The sequence below is a fragment of the Pseudonaja textilis genome, unplaced genomic scaffold (genome assembly GCF_049901715.1).
Source record: "Pseudonaja textilis isolate UNSWEBS1 unplaced genomic scaffold, rPseTex1.2 PTEXCTG180, whole genome shotgun sequence".
Taxonomy (NCBI): Eukaryota; Metazoa; Chordata; class Lepidosauria; order Squamata; family Elapidae; genus Pseudonaja; species Pseudonaja textilis.
The window spans coordinates 1-10664 of NW_028262499.1; the positions used below are offsets into that span (position 1 = coordinate 1).

The 10664-nt window shown below is 41.6% G+C and overlaps 1 protein-coding gene across 2 annotated transcripts; it reads right to left on the minus strand.

Annotated features, from left to right (window-relative positions):
* Positions 1-118: 118 nt before the first annotated feature.
* Positions 119-5916, minus strand: SFPQ (splicing factor proline and glutamine rich). Of its 2 annotated transcripts, XM_087918651.1 has the most exons (7): positions 5104-5916; positions 3244-3432; positions 2838-3139; positions 2616-2711; positions 1506-1702; positions 666-750; positions 119-361 (listed from the first exon to the last, which is right to left on the minus strand). In XM_087918651.1, the coding sequence occupies exons 1-7, from the start codon at positions 5800-5802 to the stop codon at positions 175-177; spliced, it is 1755 nt and encodes a 584-aa protein (XP_087774777.1). In that variant the 5' UTR covers positions 5803-5916; the 3' UTR covers positions 119-174. The 2 variants fall into 2 exon arrangements, with proteins under 2 accessions (XP_087774777.1, XP_087774778.1); XM_087918652.1 differs by lacking the exon at positions 119-361 and having other exon boundaries at positions 662-750.
* Positions 5917-10664: the final 4748 nt, after the last annotated feature.

The following is a 10664-nucleotide window of genomic DNA, read 5'->3' on the forward strand; positions in this document are numbered from 1 at the left end:
CTTAAAAGCTCTGTAATGCAAACCTGGATTAGAAGCTGGAAGACAATGACTTCTAATCCTGTAACAATAGACAGTAGAATGACAAGCTCTAAGACAGCAGGTACCAATCCTCCAAGATCCAGATTTATATCATCAAAACTGGGAAGTCTTTTAAATAAGTATGAAAGCTTACTCCTAGGGATCATTATGAGATTCAAGCATCGGGGCAACTAGATTACTGGGATTCTTCCAGCCCTGACTTACAGGATCCATGTAACCCATTCGAGTGTAGCTTTCTTCTCTCTGTCTTCTCATTTGTTCTTCCATCTCACGCTGACGGATCATCATCTCTTCTTCCCGCCTACGTCGCTCTTCTTCTTGCCTGAAAATACAATTGCTCTATAATTTGTACTTTTAAAAAACTTGAATAGTATACCAATTCATTAAACCATAAAATTATCATACTTTATTCAAGCTAAGAAGCCTTCAAAATAGTTACTGTAAACAAGCCTTTATGAATTATAATAAAAAAGATCAATTGGGAGGGGACAAGGCTGAACAAAACACTGAAGTAATACTCCACTAGTTCCTTCACTTGGTTCTAAGCAATTTATGGTTATTCACAGCTAACATACAAAACCGTTAAATACTTGTTAAATTCAGGATTAATAACAGGTTCAAATTACCTCAATTGTATTTCTTTTCGTTTCTGCATCTCTTGATTGTGAAGTTCCTCCATGCGTCTCAATTCCTCTTGTCGCCGCATGAGATCTGCAAGTTTGACCATTTAAGCAACCATTGTTTAATAGATTATAAGTTTCTATCAATTCAGGAAAAACTGAATTTGATGGGCATTCCTGAAATTAAATGTAAAAAGCCTAACAAGCAAATGTGTACATAAACAAGTTTGTCTCAATTTTTTAATGAATGATTTGTACATACAATACTTTGCAGTCACACTGCTACTTAGGCAATTGATGGAAGACAAATATTTTCAGCTCAACTTTTTTTCTGAAACAGCAGTGTAAGATTACAAGAGAAAGACATAATAAAATATAGCCCTCACTTTATGGTACACCTTCCCGGTGAAACGATGGTGGCACCATCACTTTTGATATTGGATTAGTTATGCCCTCAGGCCTAGGATTCCCAATGAACTATTGATTTGTCTTGATGGCACCATTATTGAGTTGGTTGCCATCAAAACAAATGTCTGGTTCCCTGGAAATCCTAGGTTAAGAACATAACCAGAATTTCACCATGGTTAGTATTTTTATGCTATATGTTAGTATTTTATTCTGGTTGTTTAGATTTTTATGTTGGTTTTATTGGCAATATACTGTTGTGCACCACCCAGTCACCTTTAACAACAATATAAATCTGAATAATAAACCTTAAAAAACAGTAAATTTATATTGTAAGATGTATTGGAGTAAAAGCAAAACATTAGAATACCAAAAGTGAAAACTTGAAAAAAAAATGGGAGAAAGCAAGCAAAATCTCAGCCAGAGATCTGTGTCCTATACCTTGGCGTAAAAGGTTTGCCTGATGCTCATGGTAAGCATCCTCCATCTCGCTTTCCAGTTTGTCCTTGGCATCTTTCATATTTTTCTCTACTTGATCTCTCTGCTGTTTCTCCATTTCATCCAACGATTTCCACCGTTGAGAATATTCATATTCAAAACTCCCAGGTTGTGCAAATCGTGGTGGAGTTTCTCTTTCCCTAAAAATCCAATTGAAAATGAAATTCACATTTATAGTTTTCAAAATAGCTAGCAATGATGCTGATAAGCATTTTACTCAAGTACAGAATAAACTGGTCTTAAGTTACGAAGGAAGAAGCCTTTGACTTTTTCAATTTACTTTTGACAGGCACCATTCCATTAAAATAGCTAATAGAATGAACACAATATGAACCTGGCTGGAACTGACAAGATTAAGTTCCAGCTAAAGGGGCCATATGTTCCATCTCCTGCTAGCAATGCACTACTATTCAGTTTTTCACTCCAAGTGGACCACCCCCAGGACTGAGAATTTTCAATTTCTCATTTTTTAAAAAGCCTGCAAAATATAAGATTTGGCACAAATTCTGATATTATCATCAGCCCAAATGTTTATTCCAGTCCAATTTACAAAGTGTGATATTATTCTAGATAAACTCAAAATCAAATTGTAATTATTTTAAGGAAAGATGCCTTAAGTAGTATGTTAATACATGACTCTTGGAGTTATGATTGCTTAAAAACCTAGAAGGCATAAGAACACTAAATTTAAATTGTTTCAAAATAAAACTCTGAATCTTTTACATACTTTTAAGCTACATAAATTCACCAAATGAAACAATTCCATTTTATTTAAGTATTTTAGGTTAACCACTTTGGCTGCAAGAAAAAACTGAATAAAATATTAAATAAAAAATAAATCTGAAAGTGAAAAATACATAATCTTAATTCAAAACAATATAAACTTTTCCATAAAATTTCTAATTTACAATATTGAAACAGAAATGAGTCAAATCATAATATGGAAGGACCTACTACCTTAAATATACTGTAAAATTAACAGGGAAGAACACATATTCCAAATTATCAAACACAGTTTAATTGTGGCAATTCTACATGGTTACATCTGCTTACTTTTGATACATTGGATTTTTCTGAGCCAGCTTTTCTGGAAGACCATCTTCGTCATCTAGCTGTTCAAGAGGCTCCACAATAACTGGCCTAGGAGTGCTGAAAATTAAGAGACAAAGTATTGAGTTTGTTTTAAAGACTGGGTTTTAAGCTTAAAAGGTTTTATTTAAATTCAGTCCACAGTCTTCAGTTACTAAACTACATAAAAATAAGAGATCTACTTACGTTGTCAGAAGAAAGACCCCTTCAGTACAACGTTCAAATGCTTTTCGTGCTGCAGGCTTAGATGCGAATTCCACAATGCCCTTTCCTGAGGATCTGCCACGATCATCTACTATCACAATAGCTCTTTCAATTGGACCAAACTGAGAAAAAGCTTCTTCCAGTAATTCATTTGATACGTATGGGGAGAGATTACGTATAGAAAGAGCAGCAGCATGGGTGGCAAAACGCACGCGAAGCTGCCTTCCTCTCATAGGAATATCATCAAGTTCTGCTTTTGCAATTTCAGCCAAAGCTCGAGATTCCTGTGGATATAGGTTAATACATTTTAATTTAAAAGAATGTTCAACAATGTAAGAGTAATCTTAGTATTTAAAGTCTAAAAAAAACCTGGAGTATCGATACTTACCAGTTTAATAAAGCCAAAACCTTTTCCCTTGTTAATAAAGACTTCCCCTGGTTCACCGTATTTGGAGAATAATCTCTTAAATTCATCTTCGGTGATATCAGCAGGCAAATTCCCAACAAACAGACGGCAGCGCTGAGTATATGTTTTTTCTCCAGGGCGTCTCAAAAGTGACAGATTTGCTTTAAAACCCTAAAAAATATTGAAGACGAAGTTAATGTTTGTATCTTAAAAGGCACTCATTTCCCTCTTACACACATAGATCATGCAGACTGACTGCACTCCATATCAAGCAGACACAGTAGATCAGCCTGGAAATACCCTCTTTAATATGCTATTATTCCTTTTTCATATTTACTTTCATATTTGAAGAGACCTTTTTATGAAAAGTGTACTGAACAACCTGACAATTTTCCATTTAGATGGACTTGATGGATCTGTCACATACCCAATCCACAACCATCACTGCCCTTGCAGTATTTTAAAGGGAGAATGTTCTTAAGCATTGGTTGCCCATGTACATGGTGCACCAGACAATCTTTACATGAAATAACTACTTTTTCTATTGCATTTAAATATAAGTTTCTCTTTCACAAAAAATGTAGAGAACACCAACATATCAAAATTGAATAGTTACCTTTACCCAGACATGAAATGTAAGGCTTGCACCCTTCACAATTATTCTAAAAGCTAAGGCACTATTACTTCATTTTATAAATAGTAGGCCTTCCTGGGTTCCCCATTAAATTTTGCCTAATAGTATGTACACTATCAAACATTCCCCATATTAAGGAAACTTTAAATCTGCACCTATTAAAACACTGATCAGAATTATAGCCCAGGACAGCTAATAATGTGGTCCCACAAGATAATCAAATGATTTATTTACATTAACTATGTTATACCAGTACATTTTATATATATAGTCCCAAAACAATTCCTCTTCATTCAAGGCAGCTCAGGCAAGCCACAAGATTGGATACCCATTATCTAAAACTGCCTTGTACAAGTGCAAGTATCACCATCACCTCATTTTCTCCCAAGCCAGCAATAAATATCATTAGGCCTTTACTTCAGTATTTCTATTAAAAGTATCACAGTTCTAACACATCACTATCAGATTCATCTATATAATGTAGCACACAACTTTTTCAGTATTCAAAAGTACGCAACTATGTATCTATGCTTTAAAATCATCATACAGAAAAACGCCACATATAACAGGCAACCTATGCCATGCACTTGTGTAGGAAACTGAACTCATACAAATACACAAGAAAACTAGTGTGCTGTAGAGGCTCAGGCAGGAGGCTAGAGACTTGTAAACCATAAATCCTAGCCCTGCCTTGGGCCAGGCACTCACTATCTGCCTTAGGAAGGAAGCAATTGACAAATCACTTCCACTGTCCTCCCCGCATATTCTTTCCGAAGTGGTTCGCCGGCCCCAAGGTCATCGAGAGAAGGACCAGTTCCTTCAGTGGAGCACCGACCCGAAGGCGGGCACTTAAGAACACAGGTCAGCTTACTAACAGCCTTTCTCTATATCTGTGCGATCAAGGATATCACCATTAATCCCTTCAAAGCAAAAAATAGGACTTGCACATAGCAGACAGACTTTCCCGGGAAGGCCGACGCGGCAGCTCTTGCTAAGGAAATCGCTTCCCTTTAAAACTCGAGAGCTCGTCGGCTGCCACGCCCACGGCAGGGAGCACCCGGAGGCTCCGGCCCTCGCGCACGCGCATTCCGGCGCCAAAGATGGCGGCCGAGGGCGCCGTCTGGCAAAGGCGCGCGGCAGATCAGAGACACCGGCGCCATCTTGTGTTATAAGGCAGAGCCGGGAGGGGCCGCCGCGGTTGTGCCTACCTCAGTGTCGGAGACCTTTTCATCCCCCGCGCCCTGCTGCTGCGACGAAGGGGGGTGCTGGTGCTGCTGAGACGAATGCTGGTGTTGGCTCTGCCCTCCGCGCCTTTCGCCGCCGCGGTGTTGTTGTCCAGGCCCACCGCCGCTCTTGGGGCCGCCTCCTGGCTGGGACCCTCCCGGGCCTCCTTTCATGCCACCTATGGGTCCTCCTCCACCTCCGGGAGATGGCCCGGATCCCTTTTTGGAACCGCCCTGCCCGGGGCTTTGGTTCGGCGGTGCGTTACTCTGCTGCGGCGGCTGCGTCTCCCCCCCTCGGCCGCCGCTCTGGAGCCCTGAGGGAGCGGCGGGTGTCGAGGCCGAACTTGGTGTGGCGATGGAAGAGGAGGAAGATGAGGTCGCAGGCGTGGCGCCGATCTGATTCTGGTTCGGCCCCAAAGAAGGCGACGAGCCTGCAGGGCTGGAGGAAACGGAGGCCGTGGTGGAAGGCGGAGTGGAGGTCGAGCTCGGCGGCTTAGCAGGCTCCGGCTTCGGGGGGCCGCCGGCGCCCATATGATGGTGAGCGCCGCGCGATTGCCCCATGCCTCCCCCCATGCCCGGCGGCGGCGAACGGAAGTCGTGGTTGCCGGGGAGCCCGCCGCGGCCTCCGCCACCGCCGCGCCGGTGGAAGCCGCCTCCACGGCTACGAAAACGGTCTCTCGACATGGCGAATATGGTGGCGGTTGAGATGGGGCCTGACGGCAACACGACACTGTTTCTCCTCAGAGTCCGACGAAAGACAAAATGGCGCCAGACGCAGAGATTAAAAAAAACAGCCTCGCGGCTGCCTTTGTCTCACCCTTTTATAGACTCGGCGAACAGGCGCAGTCCCCGCCTTTCCGGCTTGCTTTTTTTTTTTCTTGAGTGAGCCAATAGAAAACGTTCCCCACCAGATTGACAGCTTTCCGAACCGATCTCCAACAAAGCAGGATAGGAGGGGCGGGAGAAAGGCGGCCGCCTTCAACCCCGGGGCTCCGTCATTCGTCCATTCGCGAGCCGTAATACAGAAAAGAGCGAGTCGAAATCCTTTCACTTACGCTTCCACTGATTGGATCGTTTGGTTCCCAAAAGGCGGGGCTGGGTGGTGAAAGGGCGGGGCTCTAAACTGTGCGCATTGTCTTGCAGCCGACAGAGAGGCCACGTGGGCTGGTGTGGCTGAATGGCCGTTTTGCTTAGTTTGAGCATCTTTTTCTGTCGACACTCCACTATATTTTTTACTATAAAGATCCATTCCCTTACTATGAACTTCACTCATAAATTCGGATTTATTTCTTCAGTTCTCCTCCCCGTTCCTCCTCGACCATATTTAAACAACAGGGAAAGAATAAAATATGGAAAAGAAACTAAATGCAGGAATGAGGAAATAGAGGTCACTCGAAAGCTCACCAGTGCTGCCACCCCCTCGCCTTCTATATATACTTGTGTGCAGTGCTGTGACGACGTGACACACGTAGAAAAAGGGTGGAGCTTGCATTGTGGCGTCGCAATGCAATATTTTACCTTTTTGATGTCGGGGTTGAGATTGGATGTTTAGGGCAATAAACTTCATGATGGGTGAACCTTGGGATCCTGACATAAACCCGATTCAAACTTCCTTATGTCCGTATCTGGAGATACCAAATTGCTGAGTTCTGTGTGAAAAAACTATTCCCTCAATTTTAACTGCTTCTCTCTTAAACTATAATTTGAAATTGACCCAGATCTGCAGTAAACACAGCCTTTCTTGAGAAGTTATCTCATGCCAAATTGAACACAAAACGATTTTTTTTCTTTTAAGGAGAACTGCCAATTTTATGTTTATTTCTGGGCAGAATTAGAAATATGCTTAGCCACTCTTGTCTCCTCCGAAAGGATGAATCTTGCCAAGTTTCAAATGATGAATTTGAGGTTATGCTTATTGAGGTTATTACTGTATTCAACAGCAACCAAGTAAATATTGATGTTCTTACAATGAAAAAAGCCAAATATAAAATGCTGAAAATAGATCTGTTTATTTAATGTATTTCTGTTTAATAGCGTTCTGTAATGCTCTTTATTTTTCACCCCGTAGAGACGTTAATATACAATAGTTTACAAAAATGCTTCTCTGTTGTTTCTGTCCCTTGGTCTATGGCAGTATTTCTCATGTAAACTCCAAATCCCAGAATTCCCCAGATGGATATGGTAAAAAAATCAAGATGACAGTCATAGTGAGGCAACTAAAGCTTTTCCTGTTTTATGTGTATCTTAAAACACTTGGACCTCCTGCAAGAAACATTGGAGTATGAGATTCCTTTTTTACGAAGTGGAACAGCAGTGTTCTCCAAATACACTAAAACAAGAAAAAAAGTGAGGCCATCTCATGTTTTACACAATGTGTGCCTTTAGTTTTAGCAAATACCATTTTCTTCTTGTGTTCTGAATCAGGACATAATTTGATTTGAAGGTAATATCTGCACCTTAAGAATCCTAAGTACATCCATATTATTCCATTCAAATCCCTCAGGAGGGATTTGAAAATGAATATTCATGTTTGTATTTTTAGGATTGTGCATAATTTTCCCTTCACTTTTTCTTTTCTTTATATTCTGCCTTTTTATACCATCAGTTTTCTGTTTGTTTCAATTTAAATGCATGTTTAAAATATTTCTTTCAAAGATCTGCACAAATTATACTTTTGGACACAAAGTGAAGCATACTGCAGCAATTCTCACCACCTATCTGGAATAGTCTTCAAACATAATTTCGTTAATTATATATAATCTTGCATTCCTAGTTTAAGTTGGCTGGATTTGTTATTTATTTTCATTTACAGCATTTAGACCACTGCCAACAGCCATTCCTTAAAATGGGACTGAGGGTATCTCCCCTAATATGGTCCCCACAGAAGCAGCCCTGTGAATCAGGTTGCTTTGAAAGCTGGTAACTGCTCCAACCATCCTGGTCAAGGGAAACTTGAACTTGTATTTCTAGTCTCAGTCATTAAAAAGAACTGGATTCTGCCAGCTATGTGTTGTGGGTTCTGGCTGGGATTCAGACAAATCAGTCATCAGCAGGCACATAGAGATAAATAACATCTATATATCATTCAAGAGATAATCCAAAAGCTAAAAAGGAAACAAAAAAGAAGAATCTACAAAACCCTGCCCTTAAATTGTCCTGCATTCAAACTGTACATCAGCACAAGCTTGTTCCTGAGACTGTGTGGTGTCTGCTGACCTACTTTTCTGGCATTTCAAGGTCAGGAGGAATGCACGCTGACACAGAGATGAGGAAAAATCGTATGATTCCGGAATGCACTTTTTAGCTTCACAGCAAATATTCCATCAAAATCTGGACTGCAGAACTGTGGTAGAATACAACTTTGTACACAAAAGACCTTAGATTGCTATCCCCTCATGAGAATGGTATAGATAGACTCTGGTCTGCAATGCAGTAAAACCATAGCCAGATTGCTGATAATGCAAGAATACACCATCAAAGATTCTCGCAGTACAACAGAAGATTCTTCTCTTCATCATTACAAAAATCAAAGCAATTAAGCACCCACAGAGGAAAACTAAGCAATAAAAAATAAACCCATGCAAAATAAGTCCAGCATTATGTATCCACAGAAGTCCAATCCAATCTTGTGAATTGGACAATATTTGCCATAACTCCCAGCTAATATGCAATGGTCCAGATCTACAGTGAGAAAGGAGGCATGGCTAGGTGACATTTTGAAGGCCATCTATTTCTTTAGGGTTTACTTTTTTTTAGCTTTTGTAGAATATTTGGTTGAAACAAATCTTAGCACAGAATGAACATGTGTTCTAAGTCCAATGGCCTCCATTCAATTACCTACATATGTGATACTCATGCTGCAAAACTCCACATTGCATTAGATGGAAGTAAAAAGTGTCTGATTCTTTGCTGCCTTCTAGAGTTTATCCAGGTTTTTGCATCACAGATCTGATATTTAAATTACTTGCAAATTTGCATTTGTGTTTATACTATAATTAGTGAATGTTGTTCACTACCACATTAGTGATCACTAGTTGTACTCCACAATTAATTTATTATGGGGATTTCCCATGATAAAGAAGGAACTTCTAAAAGCAGTTCTGTATTTATTTGTGTTTGCTTTTGTAAGAGACTGTACTTTCCAAGACCATCCAAAGTACACCGCTCAAAAAAATGAAGGGAACACAAAAATAAGACATCCTAGATCTGAATGAATGAAATATTCTCATTAAATACTTTGTTCATTACATAGTTGAATGTGCTGACAACAAAATCACACAAAAATTATCAATGGAAACCAAATTTAGCAACCCATGGAGGTCTGGATTTGGAGTTACACTCAAAATTAAAGTGGAAAAAAACACTACAGGCTGATCCAACTGTGATGTAATGTCCTTAAAACAAGTCAAAATGAGGCTGAGTAGTGTGTGTGGCCTCCACGTGCCTGTATGACCTCCCTACAACACCTGGGCATGCTCCTGATGAGGTGGTGGATGGTCTCCTGAGGGATCTCCTCCCACACCTGGACTAAAGCATCCCCCAACTCCTGGACAGTCTGTGGTGCAATGTGCCATTGGTGGATGGAGCGAGACATGTCCCAGATGTGCTCAATTGGATTCAGGTTTGGGGAATGGGCGGGCCAGTCCATAGCATCAATGCCTCCGTCTTGCAGGAACTACTGACACACTCCAGCCACGTGAGGTCTTGCATTGTCTTGCATTAGGAGGAACCCAGGGCCAACCGCACCAGCATATGGTCTCACACAGTGTCTGAGTATCTCATCTTGGTACCTAATGGCGGTCAGGCTACCTCTGGTGAGCACATGGAGGGCTGTGAGGCCCACTAAAGAAATGCCACCCCACACCATTACTGACCCACTGCCAAACTGGTCATGCTGGAGGATGTTGCAAGCAGCAGAATGTTCTCCACGGCATCTCCAGACCCTGTCACGTCTGTCACATGTGCTCAGTGTGAACCTGCTTTCATCTGTGAAGAGCTCAGGGCACCAGTGGCGAATTTGCCAATCTTGGTGTTCTCTGGCAAATGCCAAACGTCCTGCACGGTGTTTGGCTCTAAGCCCAACCCGCACCTGTGGATGTCAGGGCCTCATACCACCCTCATGGAGTCTGTTTCTGAGTGTTTGAGCAGCCACATGCACATTTGTGGCCCGCTGGAGGTCATTTTGCAGGGCTCTGGCAGTGCTCCTCCTGTCCCTCCTTGCACAAAGGTTAAGGTAGCGGTCCTGATGCTGGGTTGTTGCCCTCCTACGGCCTCCTCCACATCTCCTGATGTACTGGCCTGTCTCCTGGTAGTGCCTCCATGCTCTGGACACTACGCTGACAGACACAGCAAACCTTCTTGCCACAGCTTGCATTGATGTGCCATCCTGGATGAGCTGCACTACCTGAGCCACTTGTGTGGGTTGTATACTCCGTCTCATGCCACCACTAGAGTGAAAGCACCACCAGCATTCAAAAGTGACCAAACCATCAGCCAGAAAGCATAGGAACTGAGAAGTGGTCTGCAGAACCACTCCTTTATTGGGG